General features: G+C 40.4%; 1 protein-coding gene across 2 annotated transcripts in view; it reads left to right on the forward strand.

Annotated features, from left to right (window-relative positions):
- The window catches only part of G3BP2 (G3BP stress granule assembly factor 2), a 48,975-nt gene extending 25,365 nt beyond the window's left edge, over window positions 1-23,610 (forward strand). Inside the window, exons 4-12 of one of the 2 annotated variants that reach the window (XM_074950390.1) lie at window positions 4,294-4,467; window positions 5,621-5,711; window positions 7,974-8,076; window positions 9,569-9,749; window positions 10,740-10,838; window positions 15,886-15,988; window positions 19,939-20,067; window positions 20,279-20,397; window positions 21,146-23,610. In XM_074950390.1, coding sequence (XP_074806491.1) covers window positions 4,294-4,467; window positions 5,621-5,711; window positions 7,974-8,076; window positions 9,569-9,749; window positions 10,740-10,838; window positions 15,886-15,988; window positions 19,939-20,067; window positions 20,279-20,397; window positions 21,146-21,418 — 1,272 coding nt within the window. In that variant the 3' untranslated portion in view covers window positions 21,419-23,610. The remainder of the gene's footprint in view (window positions 1-4,293; window positions 4,468-5,620; window positions 5,712-7,973; window positions 8,077-9,568; window positions 9,750-10,739; window positions 10,839-15,885; window positions 15,989-19,938; window positions 20,068-20,278; window positions 20,398-21,145) is intronic. The other variant, XM_074950391.1, reaches the window with a different exon arrangement.
- Window positions 23,611-23,897: the final 287 nt, after the last annotated feature.

The following is a 23,897-nucleotide window of genomic DNA, read 5'->3' on the forward strand; positions in this document are numbered from 1 at the left end:
GTGCTTGTAGACGGTGGCTTCTTTTTACCTTTTGCTGCAGATTCTGTCATCTCTCTGAAGAAAACCACTATCCCCTCCATACTGGCTTTCTTCCAAGATGGGTTTGAGAGGGTGCTCTAGCTCTTTTGATGTTCAGGCACCTATCCTTAGGCTTCCCCACTGTCTTCTACCAGGGTCCTTAAAGTAAGACCTTGCTTTTTACTAGGGCTATCAAACTATTAAAAAAATTAATTGCAAGATTAAAAAAAGTCACAATTAATTGCACTATTAAACAATAATAGAATACCATTTATTTAAATATTTTTGGTGCGCGCGCGCGCGTGTGTGTGTGTGTGTGTGTGTGTGTGTGGAGGATGGCTGTCTCTTTAAACAAAGCACTCAGGACCCTGAACGCTTTTTTAGCCAGCAGCAGGTGCTGTCGGCAGCACTCACGTCTCCCCTGTCCCCCAACCCTAGCTCAGTGGTGACCAGGGTACGTGGGTTGAGGGAGGGAGACACTCCAACATCTGCCCTCCCTGCCCCCACTCTGTGCAGCAGACCGGAGGCAGGCTCCTGGTGTGGAGCAGCGTGGCTAGGGGTGACTACGTGGCAGGGAGAAGAGGCAGTGGAACAGGGCAGCGGGAGAAGGGGCACTCCTGCCCTGGGGGCACGCAGCAGTGCCCCTCGAGCATGGCGCCTCCTGGGCGTGATTAACGCTCGTTTAATTCAAGACAAATTAACTTTTTTTAATCGCATGTTAACTACAATTAATTGATAGCTCTAATTATTTTTTATTACAAATATTTGCACTGTGTAAAGAAAAGATAGTAATAAAAATAATACAAATTGAGCATTGTACACTTTGTATTCTGTGTAACTGAAATCAATATTTTAGAAAATGTAGAAGAACATCCAAAATATTGATAATTTTAAATTGGTATTCTGTTTAACAGTGTGATTAAAACTGATTAATCACAGGTAATTATTTTCATCTAGGTAATTTGTTTTGCATTACTCTCTTGAGTTGACTACTTTTTACCCCTTGTCTAAACTGCATGCAAACAGTCCTGTCATGGAAAGTGACTGTTATTTAGCCTTGAAGGTTGGGACTTGCACAGTGGTGTAACCTCTTCCTATTTCATGTCTCAAGAAGAAATGTGCTCAAGTTTTCTTCCCAAGACAGTCAGTGATTTTCCTTGCTAGCCAGGATATTTGACTCTAACATCTGTCCCAAGGCCAGAGTAGAGGTAGGTGGCATTCCTTGGACAGTTGTTCAGTACTTGAGATCTACTTATCCACAAGTGAAGGTCCTTGTGCTTTTTCAGAGGGGAGGAGTTGTCAAAATAACTCTTCCCTGCTGAATCAGGCCCTTCATCTGGCATTGCTTCTCTGCCGATCTCTCCTGCCCATAGAACCTTCATGATTCTTTTGAGTGGTGACCACATCCTAGGCAAAGTACCGCAAGGCCTCTGTGGACAGGCTCTAGTGGGCTGCTTTCTGGTGCTCAGATTGTACCTTCCTGAGACCCTACTGGAAGGATTTGCTTGCTTCAGCTGATGCAGTCCTTGAAAGCATCTTTCTGCAGCAGTTTTTAGTGCTATTGCCTTGTGAAGGAGGCCGGTATACTCCACAGTGCTCTGAACAGCCTTCCCTGCCCCTTCACCTCTCCTTTTCTTAGTCAGTCTTAGCTTCTCACTAGTTTCTCCTTCCCTTCCTGGTCACTGCTAGTCAGATCTTTTCATCCATACAGGTGGTGGCTATGCATCGGTAAAGAGTGTAGTGGAGACAGGACTCTGGCATTTGTACCATTGTCACATCTCTTGAGGCAGGTGATGTTAAAACACCAGAGTCCTGTCTCCACTACACCCTTCACCATTGATATCACTGGTGGAGCAGCTACAGTGATGAACTACAGCCCTTAAATTGTCATTGTAAATGAGACCAGGACTTGTGGACTCTCTAAACTATTTAGCTTTGTCTTCATTCGTGCTTAAATTAACACCACTGCAGCTGCACCTGTTGGCTACAGATACAGAATGTGCTTGTATGATCTTTCATACTTTATCAGTGATCGTCTTAAAATGCTGTCGGTGTACCTGTGAGTTTCAGGTGCGGTGGTGGTGGTGGGGAGAATTTGTTCAACCAGTCAGTAACCAGGTATTTATATGTAGCTTCATCCTGCAACAAAGTGGCCATGTACAGCTCAGTCTGCCTGATCTCTCGCTCTCCAGGTTTAACAGTTTCGGACAGTGCAGAAGTAATTCTCCTCTGAATAGAATTACTGCATAGGTTGGTACATCATTGTTTGTTCTGCTTTGTGAAGCATTCATCAATTGCTATAGACGGGAGGGATATTATGTTGTGTTCTAGTCTGCCTGTTAAGAATTTCCAGAAGTACGGCCTAGGCTTGCTGACCCTGGGCCTCACCTTGCCAGGTGCCATGCATAGTAGCTTTTACTGGCAATGTGTACCCACTTTCATCATCAGTAATAGTTACAATGTAAAGTTTGGAGGATGAAGGCAGTGCCAAACTTTCTGTTATCTTCCATATCATCTTCTACTGTGTGATTGAAATCCGTTAAGAATGGCCAAGTGGACTGGTAATAAGGAAAAGTGTAAATTATTAAATGTCTTGACCCATTGGCTGTCACTGGAGATTGTTGATGCTTAATGTTACAGGGTTCGAAATTGTTAGCAAAGAAGTCAGGGAGAGGATCAAGAGCTCAGTTAAGTCCACAGTTTCTGATCCGTAAGGGCAGCGTGCTATCCTGGGGCAAAGTTGTTCCATAGAATTACTATCTCCATGGAATGCCCTTCATCACAGGCAGTGTCTAACTCTGCCATATTTGGCAATCATGCTGTACAGAATGACTGTTAGGGGAAGCTCTAAGGACAAGTGCAACAGAGGTGAGGTGTTGCCCTGGTGTTTCTAAAAATGTGTGCATATATGCCATCATTGAAAGGAAAATGAGATTGAGGGACTGAGAATCAACAGAGCTTTGTGAGAAGAATAGGGCAAGCAAGCAAGCTATTGACATGCATGTATAATACTAAACCTGGATGCTACGACAGAGCTATCAAAATTATATGTAGGCATATCAGTCCCATACTTCATATCTTTGGAAACTATCCCCACAGCTGTATTAGTTTTAAACCATGTTAAGAGGGGGTAGCCTAATATTGCTAATAATTCAAAATTAGACTGTTCTTTGCTGTTGGATGTGTAATTATGGAAGTGAAGTAGGTATCCTAAAAATTACACTGACAGTTAATTCTTCTTTGCAGCTGGTCTTTGTAAATCTGTTGTAATATTAACTGTAGCAAGTTGTTGCTGTTTTGCTTTCCTAAAGGGATATTTATTGCATTAAGTATGTTAGTGACTTCAGTGAAAACATATATTTCTGGGAGGGGAACTGGTGTTTTGCTGGAAGTATTTAGCAGTGTGCTAGATCTCTGCAATCCAGACATGCACCATTAGGCAGGACTTTGACATCACCCACGTTTGACTGACATTCGAATTATAAATATTAAGTACAAAATGTCTGTGTATGTATCTGCTGGCCAAAGAGCTAATGCAAGATTGACTCAAGTGTTTCTGTACGCTTCTGGAATGTCTTGTCAGGTTCTAGATTTTCTCACAGGCTTTGTGGCTATGCTATTTTGGTTATTAAACATTTAAGTAAAACCTGAGAAAATAAGCGCGTGCTCTCTCTCCCCCCCTCCTGTCCCATTCCCACCTTCTTGGGGGAACGTCGGTTGACTTGACAGTCCCAACTCTGAGTGCTGTTCTGAGGCAGAGTATGGTCACTTTCGTTTTTTTATCTAGTACTTTCACACTTCTGGGTAGGAGAACTATGTAATTACAAAGTAGATGTCATATAGTACATGGGGGTCCTGGGTAGAATTTATGGTATTCAGATACTTCTGTTATGGGACTTGTACAAAAACCTTGGAAGAGTGATGGGGTGTCTTTTTTTCTTCAGACAAATGAATCATTTGACTCACTGGTTGGCCTTGGAAAGTGAAAATCTTATCTACTGCCTTTAGCAACTTAGCTGGAAAATTAGGTAAAAATGAGCTTTACCAGAGCTTTTTGATTCACAGCTAACTCTGCTGGAGAACCTGGGTAGTAGCTTTTTTTAAGCTGTAGCCTCTGTTTCAGCCAATAGCATTTAGTAAGTTCCCTTATCTCCTTTTGAGTTGGAAGGGAGTGGTTAGCTCAGGATCAAATAATTAATATAATTTGTCATATGAGCTCTGTTTAAATTCTAGTTACACTTAGTTTTAAAGTTAGATCTTTATTTTTATTTCCAGGAGATTCATAAGAAGGTGATGTCCCTACAGTTCAGTGAATGTCACACTAAGATTCGTCATGTTGATGCACATGCAACCTTGAGTGATGGTGTAGTCGTGCAGGTCATGGGGGAACTGTCTAACAATGGGCAACCAATGAGGAAGTTTATGCAAACCTTTGTTCTGGCTCCAGAAGTAAGTATGTACTGGAACGTGATTGCCTTGAACTTTATGAAGACTTGAGACCCTGGGGTTTTTTGCCTTCCTCTGCAGCCTGGGGCAAAAGTTCACTTGCAAGTTTAAACTCATGTAAATGATGGATTCTCTGTAACTTGAAGTCTATCAGTCATACTTCGACGACTTAAGTAACTCAGCCAGAGGTTACAGGAGTGGGTGGGTGGGTTCTGTGGCCTGCAATGTGCAGGTGGTCAACAGATGATCATGATGGTCCCTTCTGACCTTAAAGTCTTTGAATCTGTGACAGAAACCTGGCCTGTCGGTAGGATCTGGCCCACTAGATTGTAGGTAGTACTTCATATGGCCTTGACTTTTATAGAGTTAGCTCACAGAACATAATTAAATGTAATTTGTCCCTTTCACAAAATGAGTTTGACACCCTTGACTTAATCTTATTCAACTCATTATCCTCCTGTAGTGTTTGGGTAATGCAAAGCCACCGTAGACAAACACAGATATTTGGTTTAAGCAACACAGGTCATGACTTACATGATACTTATATAAAGGAATGCAGTACAAAAAAGAATAGTTTCCTATTCCCGATGCTTGTATTCCTTTTTATTACAAACCTTTATTAGATTCTTTGAACTCTGCTGCTGTGTAAAACTTACCTGTTTTGAGTAGCTCCTTTAACTTGTACATATTTTTGCTTCTACTTAGGAAAAAAAAAATGCCTCAATTTTAAAATGGCAAAAGGTCAAATAGCTTTTTTGGAAAGAAGTCTCACAAATGAGTATCCATGAAATGAATTTTTATATTCAGTAATTAAAAAGCATAAAGTTACTGTCAGTATAAACACTCAGGATTTATCTCAGTGCTTGAAGTTTTTTGACTGATACTTTGGTCGCAGCTATAGGATTTGGTTATTTGTGTAAAAATAGCCACATACAAACCCACGTTAATGAGATGGGTAGACACCAAAGATTATCTTAAGTACTGAACTTTATGTAATTTTATTGGCGCTCGTATTATGGTGGTGACTGCACTAGAAACGTGGATCTGAAGTAAGGAGTGATGTTACAGAGCTTACAGATCTAGTCAGTCAGCAGTAAAGACCACTCATCCATCTGTTCAAGTAACTTATAAATGTGTATGCTTTTCACTTCCATAGGGATCTGTTCCAAATAAGTTCTATGTCCATAATGATATATTCCGCTATGAAGATGAAGTATTTGGAGACTCTGAGGCTGAACTTGATGAAGGTGAGAACTTAATTTCTGTGTGCCTTGGGTTCATTTGTATTTCTCTTCATTTTCCTTGGCAAATAGCCTCTTGAGTTTCACATGTCTCTAGACAAATAAGTGCTCTTATATTCTCTTCTATATATTGTACATAATTTTTGTTAGAGTTGGAGTCTTAGGGTTCAGAGTAGCAGCCGTGTTAGTCTGTATTCGTATACTCACAAAAGCTATGCTCAAATAAATTTGTTAGTCTGTAAGGTGCCACAAGTACTCCTTTTCTTTTAGTCTTAGGGTTATAATTTTGCTCCTGTGATATGCAGAATGTCTTTTGTAGGATCCAGTATAGATACAGTTTACATATTGATGGTTACACTCGTACATCTGGGAGAAGCTTAATTAAGAATGGAAACAAAATGAGCAACAGTGAACTTGGAAATTAAAGTATCACTTCAACTTTGGAAGTTAGCTATACTGTTCGTCAAAAGGCATGTCAGTTAAGCAAGTCAAAGTTTAATTGCACATTTTACTCAGCACTGTGACCTTAGCCCTGAAGCTGGATCAGATGTTTGAGTGCTAGAGGACAGTCCTCCACTCATTTAAATGTTCAGCCTTCCACAAAGTATGAATTCTCTGTTTGATAATACCCAACAGGGATTTGCAGGGATGATTTCCTGAATAAGCACCTCTGCTCACTTACCAGTTTAATGGGCAATTAAGAGTAGACGCGCCATGTGTCAAGAGCACATGCTAACCTCGATGCTGTGACCATTGGAGCCACTCACTTTCTGTTTTGTGGACCCAAATATTTCATGCCTATCTATAGAAATAGTGGTACCCCTTGACCACTCTCAGCTCTTTCCAGCTGTTAAAGGCCAGATCAGAGCTCCCTGTCTCATCATTGGCCAAATTTTTAAATCACTTTAAACAAGTGATCAACTAATGGGTCTAGTCAGTGTTAAATGTGTAGTTTTTATTTCACTCACAGTAGCTGATTGAGATACAGCATTTCTCATCTCATTTTTGTTGCTAATTGCTTTGGTTCTGTGACCTACTGGAGAAGTCCAGGTTCAACTTGTGTGCCTCTTGCTTTGGCAAGACTTCCACTCCATACAAACCTACCTTGTGCTTTATATGGATGCATGGTGAACATTATTTAGGGAGATTCACAACCTGTGTAGCCTTTACTCATGTCTAGAAAGACTGCTGGCTCTCTCTCTCTCTCTCTCTCTCTCTCTCTCTCTTTCTGAGGAGCCTTAGAAGGCAACTTGGACCGGACTAGAGAGTGTAAATATATCCATTCTTGGACCCTCCTTGGCTGCCAGGTCTAGGGTCAAGTTGAAGGCTGCGTCATAGTGGACAAAGACACCCAAGAAACCTAGCCAGTCTGGAGATCTGTTGGGTGTGAAGCCATCTGCTTCCTCTCTTGTATTGAGAAAGGTGTAGAAAAAACTATTTCCCCCCTTGCTTCTGCAGTCTTGGTGGCAAAATATTACCTAGGAGTGCCAGTGAAATCCAAATACCTAGGGCTTGCCTGAATATAAAGTTGTGGTTTTAAAATGAGGTTTTTTATCTGATATTTGAGCTAAATTGCTGTAAAAGGGGGCATAGACCTTTTTTAATTTTTATTTAAATCAGACTTGTTCTGGTTTAGGTTTAAGTCCATTAAGATCAGGCTTAACCTCAACTGAAATCAGCCACCTCTTAAATCAAAATAAGAATGTGCACTCAGGGCTTTGCGCCCGTCTAACCAACCTGGAAATCAGTGCAAGTTTGTGTGTAGACAAATCCTGGTTCATGCTACTTACAAAATGTTCCCAAAGGATAAGGTGGTTTGGAAAGCCCATCTCGACCGGTCGTTCTTTTTTTCTGAATTAGAAGTTGTTTGTTTTTCTTGGTACTGTTACTTGCAGGTAAATTGTTTACTCTCCCACATATATAAAGGTGTTTGTTGTAAAACAAAACACTCGGCCTGATATTGCAGCACTGTTGTCTCCTCTTTGGAAATGTAAAGGTGAAAAGCATCCCTGGAGAGCTTAAGTGTCCTGCCCTTTTCTGTGTTAAATGTCTTGCTTACAGTGGTGAAGCATGACTTTTAGCTCCCTTATTACACATCTTGGTTTTGTGTTCGTGTCCATTGTTTTGTGCCAGGAAACTGATTTTCACCAAGGAAATGATATCGACTTGTTGAATCTATACTCTCTCCAGCGAGCAGAATTGAATGTGCTCTAAAAAGTGCTTGACATTTCCTTGAACTTTGATCACAAGTCTTGTTTTGTCTGTCAGAATCGGAAGAAGAGGTTGAAGAGGAGCAGGAAGAAAGGCAGCCATCCCCTGAGCAAGTGCAAGAGAATACAAGCAGTACATACTATGAAAGCCACCCTGTAACGTAAGAAGTCCGTGCTAAACAGTAGAAAACAATCGCTTTGGCTGCTTAGTCCTAAATACAGTTAATTCCCTAAAATATCTGTTTCACCAAACTAATGCACATATGGCCCTAATATGCCAGAAACTGTGTGTGCTGAACTTTGTTTAGATGAAATATGTATGTTTGTGGGATATTGTAACTCATTATTTTTAATCTTATCTCTGGTCTGTAAGTGTGAAGTGACAAATGTGAACATAAACAGAGATTAAATTCCCAACCAGTATGTGTTGACACCTTAAGCCATTCCCTTAGTTGTAATCCACCCTTTTATTACACAAATATCTACTATGTATTACGGTAGCATGGGAGGCCTGGCCCGCTGAAATCAGTGCCCCATTGTACAGATATACAGTAAGTGTGTGCTTTTCCTAACCATTTTAAAATCTAAATAAGACAGACAAAAGGTGGAAGAAGAGAAGCATTATTCCTGCTTTATAAATGAGGCAGGCAGGCACAAGGATTGAGCACAAGATTTTCAGATTTAGGCACCAAAATATCTGGCTGGTTTCTCAGAAGAGCTCAGGTGGTGGATGCTGTGCTCTTTTGAAAAATCTCCCTAAGTGTGTCATTGAGGGCTGGGCATTTATGAAAATGCCTTTATTTGGTTGCCTAAGTGGCAGGAATCTCTCTTCTGGAAATCTGGCTGTAAGTGACTGGCCCAAGGTTATGTAGGGAAACATGACACTGCTGAGAATTGAACTGGGATCCTAGTCTACTGCCTTACCCACAAGACTATTTTAAATGTTTCTTTAGACTAAATTAGGCTCTTAGTGCCACCTTTGCAAATGTTTCTCTCTTCATGGGGGCTTGCACAGGTGTAACTGGCTGGAATTTAGCAAACAATTCTGTTCCTGTTCAATAAGGAAACTTCACTTTCTCAACTGTTGGCTCTTACAGAGCTAATGGGAGTGGAAAACAGTAAATTTATTTGAGGACTTCTCTTTTACACTGAGCAAAAAAATAAGATGCTGGTTTTTTGTCTCTAGAATAGAATTATGCTTAAGGTTTTCGTTTGGTAACTAGCTTTTTTTCAACACACTCAAATGAGATGGGAACTATACATTTGCATGTGTACAGTCAACACAGGCACTACTCACAGCCCTAGTTTGCTGGTTCTCATCTTGTCAGAAATGCCTCTTGCCATTTTTAAGTGGCAGTTCTCCAGCTTTTCAAGTCCATTCCCTGAAAGTGATACATGCATAATGTGGGCTTGATAATATTCACATTATAGCTAATGGTAAAATTCACCTTGATTTTAATAGAACTACAGTGTGGCTTTGTGTGCAACTAAAGGTAGGGGCAGAAATAGTCTCTGCCTATACTGTCCATGTACAGGATGTCACGGTAGGAAGCTGAAAGCCTATTTGGAAAAAAAAAATCCGCATTGCATGTTAGCAAAGCTTTATCGTAAGAGCCTTGTACTTTATGTTGAACAAAATGCCTCTAATTCTAGTAATGGAATGGAGGAGCCTTTGGAAGAATCGTCTCATGAGCCTGAGCCAGAGTTGGAATCTGAAACAAAAACAGAGGAGCTGAAATCTGAAGTAGAAGAAAAGAATCTTGAAGAGCTAGAAGAAAAATCTCCATCCCCACCTCCTGTAGAACTTGTTTCTCTACCACAAGAACCTCCAAAGGTTAGTTAAACTTTAACTTTGTAGACATGGATGAAGACGATAACCCAAAACACTGACTGCTCAGTGTTATGCTGAATGCGAACTGCTTTCTCGTGTGCCAGATGGATAGATTTTTTTTTTCAGTGTCCTGCTCTCTGAACCACAACAGTAAAAAAAAAAAAAAAAAAGTTCACTTATCAAAACGATTTTTAAAAGATTAATGTGAACGGCTGTACAAATGATCTGTTTAAATGTAGTGCTCTGCTTGTGAAGTGTGTGTGTGGGTGGCTATGAGCTTAAACCTTTTAAAATGTAGAGTTAGATGTAAAACAGCTAAATGAATTTAAGTGGGAGTCGCTGCCCTTCTTTTAAATTAAAGGAGTTACCTTTTCACCTGCAGGATGACTAGCAGTGTAGCTGTAAAAATGAATCTGAGGGTTTTAGCTGTCTCCCTCTAGGCGGGATGCCGTATTTCCAAAAACCATGCGCCGTCTGGTATGGTTAGACCCACTTAGTTTGAAAGGATATGGGGGAAGGAAACAGAAACCAGGTAGAGGTCATTTACTTCAGCATGGGTCTTCAGCACTGTCAGTCCTGGTCTCTTTTCCTGTTTAGCATTAACTTCTGACTTCCACTTCTCCTTTCTTTCTTTCTCCAGAAGACAAATTTAGGACCAAAAACTTACCCTGTAGCCATTACGGTTTTGTCTATCAACCGTTGTCTTTTGGAAAGCGGTGGTTTGGGGGCATTCAGAGAACGGGGGTTCAGTTAGGTAGTGTACCTGAGTACAAGCATGTGCTCTGCACTGTTAGAGAGATTGGACAGTTAAAACTGCAAACCCTTCAATATCTGTCTCTTACTGGCATTGTTTGTTTATATTTGTAATCCTGGTACAATGATTACTGACAGCTTAGATTTGACTCAAAAATATATTTTCAGCAGACTAGTTTCCCTCTAAGAATGTCAGTGGTTTGCCATGATTAGTAGCCTAGGTTTGTTGCATTTCTGCAGGCTTTCTCTTGGGCTTCAGTGACCAGTAAAAACCTGCCTCCTAGTGGTACTGTTTCTTCCTCGGGAATTCCACCCCATGTTAAAGCACCAGTCTCACAGGTAATCAATCTGTGAACTCCTTGGATTGTCTCGTTACCTCTGCAACTACTTTAGTCTTTAAACTAACAGATCAAATTGTAATGACGTAAATTGCACAAGTTCTGTCTTAAATGTTAATGCACTTACCTTAATGTCGCAATTAAAAAGTAATTAAAAGGCACATTCACTTAACAGGTGAGAGTTCTGGGTGGTGGTGAGAGATTTAAGTCTGTTCACATGTAATCAAGAAATGACACTTCTAAATTTTCTGACATTATTTGTTTATAAGGTTAAATGTAACCGTAATTTTATTGTAGTATGTACGATAGGGGTCATTCATTTCCAGAACTACCAATCCAGTTACCCTGCCATTGGGAATTGAAATTGTTCCTTTTGAGAAAGGAACAGAGCCTCTCCTAGTGAGGTGGTGATTCTCTGCAAAAAGAAATATTAAAATTCTCAATTATATATTTATATGGATTAACTGTACTGCTATGGAACCCTGTACCAACTTATGACTGTGAGAGGTGGGAGGGTTCACCTTTGCTTGCCAGCACAGTGGTCTCTTCCAATTCCCAGACTTTCTGTGACAGGGTAGTAGTGTACGTCATTCAGATACCAAAGATCAGAGGAAATACCTAGTCAGTGGGAAATTCCTAGAGAATTTAATTTCCCTGAGAATTTCTTGTCCTCCACATATCCAAAAACTTATTTAAAATAAAGGAAGCAATTTTGAAAATGTTAATGTTCTATAGTAACCTAATGAGTTACCTAAGGACACTTGTGGGAGGTCACTTCTAAACTGTAATAGGCCACAATTTTCAGTAGGACAATTCAGAAACTATTATTACAGCGCTTCCTACCACCTGTTTTCTCTCCATTTTATGGTCTCAAGGAGGAAACTGGCTAGGATCGCCCTTCTGCTAGCTGCCCATGGAATGCTTTTGTGGTGCTGCCTTCTCCTTAACAGGGTTGTCATGGAAATCAGACTCGTGCTTTGTAATGACTAGGAAAACCTGGTTAGTTTTAAACTGCCTCGCCCTGAGGGGAGAGTAAGCAGTCAAGACGACCACTGTTGTTTGCACAGAACAGTGAGCTTGTTCCTATACAGAACCAAAGACTGCTTCCTTGTGCCACTTCAGTTTCAGTTCAGAGAGCACTCTGAGCACTTTGATGTATTGTTTACGTATGTCAACAAAAGCCAGACCATCAAATATAGTTTCATTGTCCTCCTCCATCTTTCACTGTATTTCCATATACAGTTTGCCAATGGCAGAAGAAAGACATGTCATATTTCGTTTCCTTTCATTGGGATTCTGTGTTCAAGTAAGTCTGCTCAGACGTTTTCAGATAGGACCAAAGCAGGTTTTTAGAGTCTCAACTCCATTATTTCTTTTGGGAAGTAGATGGAAAAATCTCTCTCCAACCTCCTTTAAGTGCTGCTTAGAATCAGTGCTTGGAGGATTGGTGGGAACGACAATTACTTTATTTTAGGGTGTGTTTTCAAGCATTAGCATTTCCTTTTCCCGATCTTGTTTCAGACTATCAACATCACAATTACTCTTGTGTTTATGCAAGCATAGCCCCCCATTTGGATTGTTCTTAGACTTTTTTTTACAAGCCCCACAAAATAGTGAGAGCGGGGGAAACTCTAGGATTCTCGTCTGCCAACTCTTAACTTTCAAGTAAAGTACCTATTATGACTCTTTAAAGAGGTGGCAATTCGTAAGTACCATTTTAGATTTAGACTAATTACTTTTGTGACCATTAACTACTATGGGGCTGGTCATATTCAGCCTGTAGTACCTAGGCACTTGTGTCCCTTTCCTTCTTATTTGTGTTCAGAGATAAACGCTGAATATGGGAGTAACATAGGTCATGTTTTCACTGCTAAGAGAAGATGTGGTGGTGATTTTTGTGTGGTGTGGGGGTTTTTTTGTTTGTTTTTTTTTTCCCCCTTCACCTCAGGGTAACTAATGCACATGAGCCATCCCCAGGTAAAAACCACACTGAAGGCATGGTACTATACCCTGTCTGTGGTTGACCGTGCCTAGTTTGCTTTGCAGTGAAACTGAACTGCCAAGCCTTCATTGTGGTTTTTACCATGGGATAGCTCCCATGCATTAGTGTGGTAAAAACACATCTCTTCTGAGCAGTGAAGACAAGACCTTAAATGTAGTCTGGCCTTCCATTTGAGTTGAAGCAGTGATTACCTACCAAGAAAAGGGCTTAAATAGTCACTAATTTGTATTTAATTTGGAATTTCGATGAGTTCAAACCAGTGCTTCTTTTGGTGACTGATAGTGTTGTTGCCTTCATGTCTCCAGAACCAAGCCTTAAAAGCTTTTCAAACTGGAATAGGACTTCTTCCACTTGAGGACATATATAACAGGATATGTAGATGAGATTTTTCTGAGTATTCTAAGGATGCAGAGTTAATATCTTTCTAAACAGATGAGTAAATCTGAAAAACTGACTAGTTCTTCTGGGTTTAGGGATAATCTGTTGTCTGGCTCAGTGGATATCTTAAAACCACAAGGCCACGGGGAATCTTGGATCAATATTAGAAGTCTAGGCCTCTGTGTGGCTTCATTTTTCCTGTGGTCTATTGGTGAGAATCAAAGTAAGTGATTTCATAGAAGTCAACATGGAGACAATGTTGTAGCAAGCTGAGATTCTTATCTGTATCCCATCTAAATTATCTCCCTTTTGTGGTAACTGTGTGGCAGGCATCTCATCATCTGGGAAGGACCTTAAACCTCAAGGGATAGAAGTCTTCCAAAGCAGATCCATTCAGTTTTCCATATATATGGTCCAATTTGAGGAATGTCTGTCTTTGACACATGAAATGTTAACATTTGAGGGCAAATAAGTCTTGTGGGCTTGCTTCTTGTGCTCTTTTTGCTTCTGGGATTCAAGCAAGATGACTATCACAATAGCAGAAGGTCCTGTTTAGTCCTCATTTCTTCTCTTGTGGATTCTGGGAGAATGGAGGAATTTCATCTTTTTTGAGTCGATGCCCAAAGGCTCAAACAACTGCAGGCTTATGAGTATGCTGCATGGGCATTACCAGAAACAAATTATTTGCTAATCATTTTGCAGTTCCAAGGAGAGAGGGATGTATCCCCTCTCTCTCCGGCACGCTGTAGAAATATTTTTCTGTGGCTTCCAGTGTAGTTCATGCTCTTTCCAGGAAACCGAGGACTGAGGGAGATTGGTGGATAGAACAAGCAGTTCTCAGTTCCAAGGGTGCCTCTATCCCCTCTCATCATTTGGTAGGATGCTAGTTTGGAGGAGCACATGCCCTCTCCAATGTTGCCCTGCGAGCTTGGACTCTTTAATTTTGAGGTGTGTACAAAATTGAGGCAGTTGGTATGTCTTGTGCTGAAGAAGGCGGATAGTTTGGTATTGCTGGCCTACTTCTCATAAACCACACACTGGTGTCTAATAAGGCTGGACCTCTATTTCTTTGGACAGACACACTCTACTTATTGTGTTAAGTAGGCATCTGAGGTGAATGATTGAGCAGATAGACTGTTTCTCTTGAGACCCTCCCCCCTCCCCCCCCCCCCCCCCAAAAAAAAATGAAATCAAGTAACTTTGAGGGCAGGGTAGCTTGCTGTTCAGGAAAGAAAAATCTGCGATTGCCTTTCTAGCTGCCATGTAGTGCTATGAGCTGCTTTTATTTCTATAACTTTTTACGCATTAAAACTTCAGGACAATAAAATATCACGGTGGCGCTGTTGTGGCCCAAGAGGTGCTGCTGCAGAAGTAGATGCCAGTGCTACAGTCAGACAAGGTTTTATTTATTTTTTTCTAATTCTCATAATTAAAATGCTCAGTCTAAAAATATTGGAGAGGAAGTGCCTGGTAGGGTGCCACTTGAGTGGTAGGCAGGGTGAGACAGTCTTCAGTGTAATATTTGGGCACTTAATAGGTAATCTTTCCCAGAAAATCTTCTCTGAGCACAAATATTGGGGTTAAGTCACTAGTGTCCGTAGTTTGTTTCCAAAGGAAAAGTGGTGGGAATCTCTCCTTACTGTCACTTGCTTTTGGACTGTTGAATCCATATGAGCATGCGATGGTGCCTGTGACCATTCCTTCAGTGAAACACCCCTTTTGGATTTTAGTTCTGCAAGCTTATCTCTGAAACCCTGGTGATAGGAATGTGGTCTTTGTGGCGGTAGCATTTGTTTGGCTAGTACAAGTGAACTGAATGCTTGTAGCGGATAGCAGCAATTTCTATAACTTAGAGTCAGTTTTCAGTCACCTAACTTCCTTGCTCTGTAGCTTCCTACCCCTTTTTGAAGGCAGTTTTTGTATGCAGAAGCTTGTGTTTAATGGCTCAAGGTGTGAGGTTTTTATGAATAGTGGGACAGTTTTTGTGTATGCTCCCTCGTGCACAGGCTTGGCATAGAGAAAGAAAAGGAAGATGTCTAACTTCTGCACTGTAGGACTATTTATTTAAGGTAGTTTCTTTTTGATCTCCTTATGGGAGAAGACTGTATTTAGAGATTTGTGAACTTGCTTTCTTTTCCTGTAGTTGATGTGTATTCTGGAAGAAGAATCCTCCAGGCAGACAGTAACTGTAATTCTGTTTCTTCCATACGTATTAATCTAGGGCTAGTCTGTGCAGTCCAAGCGTGGCACGGGAAATGCTGCAGAAATTCTGTTTTTAGTTTGATTTCTGCATATTTCTTTGTACCGGTTTTAGGCACCTGCTCTTACATAAAATTATGGAGCTACTTGGGTCTCAATTCTGTGCCTGGTCAGTTGTAGACAATTCCCTCTAGCCATGCCCTTGGGCAAAATAAGATTAGCAAGAGAGCTCTTAGTCCTGATTCTGAGAGGTTTGTGTTCTCTACCTGCTGGCAGAGAAAGGCAAGCCCTGCAGTCCTGGATTGGTACAGAGGAACTTGTAGAAAACTTTCCTGTATTCCTAAACACACTTCCTGTGGACCTGTATCTTCCAGAATTGTTGCTATGCATGCGAGTGATCTGTAGACTGCTTTTATTTCAGCTTTTCTATGGTATCTGGTGTTTAGCAGTGTGCGTTCTCTTGTTTCAGCCAAGAGTTGAAACTAAACCTGAAGCTCAGTCTCAGCCACCCCGTGTGCGTGAACAGCGTCCAAGGGAGCGACCGGGTTTTCCACCCAGGGGACCAAGACCAGGTAACCGTGTGCGAAGATGAGAACCAATGTATCTGTTGTCTTTGGATTCGAAAGGGTCACTTCCTGTGATTGCAAAAAGAAAAGGAGTACTTGTGGCACCTTAGCGACTAACCAATTTATTTGAGCATAAGCTGTAGCTCACGAAAGCTTATGCTCAGATAAATTGGTTAGTCTCTAAGATGCCACAAGTACTCCTTTTCTTTTTGCGAATACAGACTAACACGGCTGTTACTCTGATTCCTGTGATTGGTTGGTACAGGAAATCCTATACCAAACAGACCTTTGATCTGTCTTGTTTGATGTCCCGCTTCTAGTGTTGGCTTGTACCTGACCTTTAGGAAAGTGAAAATCCTTCATTCCTCCATCCCTAGTTGCATTGAATAAATGCTTTCCTGAGCCCTATTTCGTCCTGAGTTGCTCTGACGCATGAGGGTCATCCCTCTAACTGCAAATCTTCCTTTTATCTAATCCTTATTTAACATTCCTGAGTTATTTGCTCGTATCGTGCAGCAAGGAACTTCCTCAGATTGCTTAATGCGGTTCAAAACTGTGTTCTCTTGAGGCTAAAAGTTGATGGTTTCTTAATTTTGAATGTCCTCTAACTCATGTTGAACAGACCAAATGGGAGGACTTAAATGCCTTCCATTATATCTTACAATGTGCTTCTCCTTTCTGAACAAAATCTTTTTGATCATGCATCATGTCATGTGCCAAATGCCATGCCATTCATTCTATTGTAGCTTTTCTCAGGGCATAGTATAGTCTTTGAGATGGTGTTAAGTCTCAAATACTGCTCGGTTTTTGCTGCCTCATTTACACCTGTCAATTTATAACAAGCAGTCCTACTAATACATCCCGGTCAACTCTTGATCAGCACTGTTCATTAAGTACCCATTCTGAGCTGTGCACAACATCTAAATCCTGTTCATGGGGATACACCTCAAAAGTTGTGTGCAGCTTGATCTAGTGTACGTTAACTTGCAGTTGTGAATGGTGCAATAGTATACAGTGGGTGAGTGACTCTATAGGATTTCACCTCTGAGTATTAAAATTCAAGTTCTGGCAAAGATCAAGAGAAATTATTTGACCTGTTAAGAGAATCTCTGTGCAACTTCGAACAATAAATTATTTCTGATCAAAGGCCTGAATTACACATTGCAGATGAGTTGAGGGGTTTTATACAAGAGATTTTGCACGTTTTTAAATGTTGGGTGGAATTTTGAAACTTTAAGTGCTAGCATAGACCAGGCAACGGTTTTCAAAAGTGGCTTAAATGGGTGCAATTCAGATTTAGTGGAAGCAAGCCTTCCTGAAACAGATCTATATTCGCATTTACTCAGCTGTTGACATTGGAGCAACTGCACCAGATGAATGTACATACCAAACTTTCTAATCTACACCAGTGTTAGAAGTACTTTCTACTTGTGACTGTTGTCTGTGTGATTATGCCCTTGCTTCCAACAGCACTGAAACTAAATGTGCTTAAGGTGGCTAGAAAATATTCTAACGCCTGTTAGAAATCAGATTTCCCTTTTTAAAGACTTGATCTGTACCAAGGGCTGAAAAACCGAAACTTCATTGAGGTTTTAAGTCTAGGCAAAATAGAGTTGTTAAGTTGTGCATATCGGCTATCCCATGACTTAGCTGCAACTAAATCTTAGTATGGGTCTTGTTTATATCTGGCTTAGTGTTCTGACTTCTCATCTTGCTATTTGAGTAATTGTAAAAGTTGGAATTTTGGGAACTAAACGTCTCAGGATACTGGGATAGATGAAAGTTCCCATCTGTCAATACTTTGCCTTCAGCCCAAGCTTGACACTGACTGGTAGTTGCTATCGTATAACTGATTGCAGTGGCATATTAATTATTTTGGATATATGCAATTAGCTGGTCTCAAGTTCTAGTAGGTATATATCCATGTCACAACCACTTTGGTTGGTAAATGTATTGACAGGCTGTCGGGAGACCAGGGATTTAAAAAGCACGGCACATACCTATCTTATTTACAGATGGATAGACATAGGGGTTGAAATGCAATAGTACAAAAGCTTGTTCTGTTAGCTGCCTGTCTGAAGAAAAATAAGATATCAAAATTCAGGGGGATTGATCCAGTACATTTAAAACTCAGTTAAGATACCTAATACATAACCACTGTTTAGGATCTATAGGAACTATCCTGTGCTGTTTAACTTTTGCTGCCAGAGCTAACAAACACAAATTCCACATACTAATGGCAGCTGGTGCAACAAGAAAGTAAAAGCAGTGTTACCTGCAAGCTGCAATAAAAACGTGAACTATTGGAAATTGGAAAAAGCCAAAGCTAGCAGGGAGACTTCATTTTCAAGCATCCTAAAGGCTATTGTATGCAACAGGGAAAATAAACTTGAACAACCTTACCAGAAGAGTGCCATGAACTGAATCAAACACTACAGTGCTAACAGCTGAGAAGTTGCTTAAATACAAAGTAAAGTTTGTCCTCTGAACTCCCCTTGTGTACAAAATGCTCTGAGAACCATCTGATCTGTAATGAAAAATCCTACAACAATCCAGCAAGCTTCTGTAAATCAAATCACGGAGGGGAAATTTTTGACTTATGCCATAAATTGTTGAAAAATGGGAAGGGATGATCATCTTGGTATTCTATCAGAAGATCTAGATCCAGACAATGGCCTAGTAATATGATACAGGCTAAGATTTTATATCTCTCATTAGTTAAATCTTATATTGCATTCATGGAGATAAGAAATTCATTCAGATCTTTACAGTACAATGGGAATGCCTTCACTGTTGGTCCTATCTTTTCAATAGCTCAATAGATAAATAACATCAGTGAGCTTTTATATGGGGGTATGGGTTATGTCTGTGTAATGCAGTCTGACCACCATAAATTAATACATATCTTCTAGCTGGGCTGAAGTGGAGTAACTGGCTGTCTTGCCACCGCTAGTAGATAAGAAAACATTGAACTTTCAAAGCTGTACTCGTCCTTTGAACAGTCGTGATGAAAGAGGAGGGCTAGAAGAAATGGTTGAAAATATACAGGAAATGCCAGCTTTTCAGTTCATTTGCAAGGTTACTAGAAATGGCTAAGATGGTAACTTCGAGACCCTGGAAAATAACAGACAATAACCTATCGTGAACTTTAAGCTTTCCTTATGCTTTTTAAGAAACTCCCATGGGTGTTCAGAGTGGGCTGTTGCTTAATATCTTTTTCTGTGTACTGTTTCCAGTTTTTGGGCAGGAGTGAACAGTTCTTAAGTTAACTTACATTTCCAAAGGTACAATGAGATGCACATTCACCTTAAAAACTGGTGGTGAACAGTGTTGACCCCTACTCCGAGTGTTATGAAGACAGAGTAGTTGCAGTCATGAAGTATTCTTGCTTTTTAACAGGTTTGATTTTGAGGATGTATGAAACCACTTGGATCTCAGCTCCCAGTGGATAGATGTTGCAGTTTTGGTGGTATGGACAAAGGAGGTAACTGATGGTAATGTTAGCAGAGTCTCCCACTGAGCATGTAGATAGACTTACTTTCTGACACTTGGAGTTGTTCAGGATTGAGATTCACTGATGGGGAAGCTTGCATGGCTGCTGCCAGTGCTCTACAGTCTTCAAATTAGTCTCTGCAGCGGTCAATTCAGCACTTTCCATGAAGATTAAAAGCACATGAGAAAAATTAAGTGTATTCAGTGGACGTGTTTCTCTTGGGAAGCACATAGCTGAGTGATATGGCTTTTGTATGTGAAGGAAACAAGAAGCTTTTGATATCCCAATTGGGCAGAATTAAGCTTTTAAGGGCACTAAATATGCATGCCTTCCCCAGCAGAAAATAGGGTGAGAATAGCTCAAGTGAATGAACTGAAAGCAGATCAGCATGTTGCTAGATGTACTTCTCAAATTATACCATACAAATCCTAAAATTAACTGCTTTTGTTTTGAATGGACACAGGTCGAGGGGATATGGAGCAGAATGAATCTGATAATCGCCGAATAATTCGTTACCCAGACAGCCATCAGCTCTTTGTTGGCAACTTGCCACATGATATTGATGAAAATGAACTGAAAGAATTCTTTATGAGTAAGTGATGGGCTTTTAAATAGTTTGAAATTCATCTACTGGGTCTAGAGGATGGAAGTGAAGCTTCAGCCACTTAACATGATATATGTTAACGTTTTAAAAGCAAAGGAACAAATTTTAACATTACAAGAGGCTTTTGAGAATAACTAAACCAAATAGGCTTATTGCAGGGCCTTATTGCATAATTTGTTTTTGTAATGTGCTTTCACAGGCTTTGGAAACGTGGTGGAACTTCGCATCAATACCAAAGGAGTTGGAGGAAAACTACCAAACTTTGGCTTTGTGGTATTTGATGACTCTGAGCCAGTTCAGAGAATCTTAGTTGCGAAAGTAAGTTTGGCCATGTAGCATTTGCATATTTGTCATAGTGAGGGAAATAATGCTACTAAAGTATGAATGATGCAATGTCCTTGGTTCTTACTGCTCTTCACCAGAGTTCAGATTTCCCCTCTGATCACTGATGGAGGTCATGGAACGTTTATATTTTGTTTGTAGCCTATTCTGGTTCCCACTTCAATTCTGTTCTTTCGAAGTTGCTGTCTCCTGATGGATGCTTGTAAGTTTTTAAAAACTGAGTTCCAGAGTTTTGAACAGCACTACTTTCATCACTGTATCATAGGTTTAGGGCTTCTCAATGGAGCAAGCTAAACTTGAACTGAAGTGCTGGGATTGGGGGGAAAAGGAAATTACAGAATTTCCAGGGTCAGTGTATCTCGGCTTCCTTTAGGGATGGCAGGTTTTCAGTCCTAATAGTTTGAGAACTGAAAGTAAAATTGCTACTCTTGCAAGCTAGCAGTGGTTTTGTGGCACTGACCATAGCAAGTCCCAGACCTTTTTAATTCCTTGCCTAATCGAAGTATTTTACTAATTTATTGCAGTGTTCTACGGTCTCGACAGATATGTAGAGTTAGAAGTTGCAAGTCACAAACTGCTAGTGAAATTTGACATTAAGCTGTATGCAACTGCGCTGCTAATGATAGAGTAGCATGCAGGGATTACTGTTTCCATGTGTTTTATATTGCTGGGACGTTATGAAACGGTGACTAACTTCGCCTTGTAAACATTTTCCCCTTCTAAGCCCATTATGTTTCGAGGAGAGGTGCGCTTGAATGTAGAAGAGAAAAAAACAAGAGCTGCCCGTGAAAGAGAGACCCGAGGCGGTGGTGATGATCGTAGGGATATTCGGCGCAATGATAGAGGGCCCGGGGGTCCCCGTGGAATAGTGGGTGGTGGAATGATGCGGGACCGTGATGGAAGAGGACCTCCTCCCCGGGGTGGCATGGCACAGAAACTTGGCTCTGGAAGAGGAACCGGGCAAATGGAAGGCCGTTTCACAGGACAACGTCGTTGAAATCCTCCACTGTTGGCAGACAGTCTTGGCAGTGGTACATTATTCGTCGTGTTTGCATTCTTGTTAATTTTTTTGGCTTTGGAATGTGACACAGCCTTTTTGATCATTTCTTTGATGTGAAAAGCATCCTTTGGTTACCAGTTAAATTGAGGTGGACATGCTTTCCCAAATTTCACAACAGGAGTCACACTGTTAATTTATAAATTTAGACTTGGAGAATTAAGGACAGAGAAATGACCATAAAACTATCTGCAACAAAAATGGACTAAAGGACATGCCCAATCGAATTCAGGTCCTTTCAGTCAAAAACCCTCTGCTGCACATTTTGTGTAAGTGTTACTGTTTCTGCTTATTACTGTTGGAAACGCAGTTAGTGCAATCTGTGCAATTGGAGAAGCTTGCCTTTTTTTCTTTTAGAACACTTGGCTCAAAACAAACTAACTTGTGTTTATGCACTCATCAAAATGCACTAATGGGTACTCTAAACTCATTTACATTGACATCTACAAGAGGCATCAGGAAAAAAATCCTTCATCTTTTTTCAGACAGAATAGCTTTTGAAACGATGCGGGCATCTGATCTGCTTGCTGTGACCAACATGTACACACACAAACCTTAACAAGACTACAAGTATATTCCAGAAGGAAACCATTTAGTGGTAAACTAAACATAATCCAGAACTTCAAAGTTATGGTCCTGAGTACAAAACAAGTTTGATAGCTCATATCTAAGATTTTTCTATCTGCCCCTCTTCAATACAGGGATGGCTGGCTGCTCAACACACTCCTCCTCCCCTTTTCCCCTTCTTTAAGCGTTGTACAGTGAATTGTCTTTACTGTATTTGAGTTCTCTAGTAATGTAATAAGCATGATGGTGCCTTCTATTAATACATCATTCCAGTCTTGCTGGTGATTTTGTACAGTATAGTGTATGAATTGCAGTGCTGCAAAGCCGAACAGCTGCAAAATGTTTAAAAGAAATCATTGAAAAGTTGTATAAAAAATTGCAGTATCTTTAAATCAGTAAGTTACTAGAATATCACTCACCTCGCTCTTCAATTAACAACTTTGGCTTTTTATGGAGGAGGGGAAGGGAGGGAGAAGGCAACTGAGTAGTCTCCGGATTATCTTTTCTCTATCAAATGTAGAATTTTTATGGATATGAAGGTGAAATTTCAGTTACATTTCAAAAGTCAGCTAAGAACTTGGTACGCTTTGCCAACTTCTAAAGTATGCTCATCTATAGATTGAGGGTAAGCTTGTTAAATGACGATACTGCAATTTTCAGAGAACAGATCAGCAGCTCTAAGTATTTGCATTTTCCAGTTTTTTGAACTTACTCATTTTGCACAAATCTTTGAACTGATGTCGACACCCATCAGGCTCTGAACTTGAGGGTAGGGGGAGACATCCTTTTATGTATTTTTACTTATAGATTCTTTAAATCTGTGAGAGGTTTGCTATTTCCGGATTACTGTCTGCCTAGATGCACGTTCCAGTAAACTGCAAATGTAGCAAACGATACTGTCTAACTCAGTGCTGGAGAGTTCAGCAAGCACCAAGCTCTGATGCTTCAGGAGGGAGGGGGGAGAGTGTGACCACTTAAAAGCTGCTTCTAAGCATGGAAGACCTCATCACATTGCAACTAGTAGCAAATATGGCATAGTAGCAGTTTGTTTCGGGATTGTGCAACTGTTTATGGTTTTCAAATAAGCTGGAAGATGTTGCACATGTTTGTTTCTGATGTATTAGGCAAAGCAAGATTGCATCTGACTGTTTTTCCCCCAAAACTTGAGGTCTTCCATGTTTGATGGTAAGTCTTGCACTATTTCCATACATTTTCTGGGACATATTGCTCAGTTTCCATTTTTATATTTTAGTTTGTTACTCTTGCATTTTCAGATGTTACCTGGAAACATAGTACTTGAACTCCTCACCACAAAACATAACTTGACTTAAGTTTGAAGCTTTTAGTCAAACTGCTGTCTTCAGTAAACGGTTTACCACCAGTGTTTGTGTAGCTTTTTTTAAAATTTTCGTGCTATATCGCCCTGCCATCTTCTAAATTGTTATGGCAAATGGCACGGGGAAAAGTCACAAAAGTGTAACTGACATTTAGAAGAGCTACTGAGCCATTCAGTTTCTGGCTTGCTTCTTGTTTAAATGCCATGAAATAAAGATAATGGAACATCATACCCAGAAGTTTACATGGTGATTGTTCACCTACTGTACTGTGGACTCTTAATGTTCTTGTCCCTCTTTCAGTAAATGTACCTCTTAAAGCAAAGTAACGGATTCATTGACCATTACTGTTAGTTGCTGATTTGTGGATGGTGGTAGTATTCTATCATTACAATCCTATTTCAACAAACTTGGCTTGCCATCTTGGCTTTAGTAGGTATAAAAGACAGTGGATTACCATCTTTATTGCTGTAATGTGTTAAGCATTATATGCTAGTAGAATCTAGTTAATTGTTGCA

This window comes from Natator depressus, chromosome 4, assembly GCF_965152275.1.
Source record: "Natator depressus isolate rNatDep1 chromosome 4, rNatDep2.hap1, whole genome shotgun sequence".
NCBI classification, from domain to species: Eukaryota; Metazoa; Chordata; order Testudines; family Cheloniidae; genus Natator; species Natator depressus.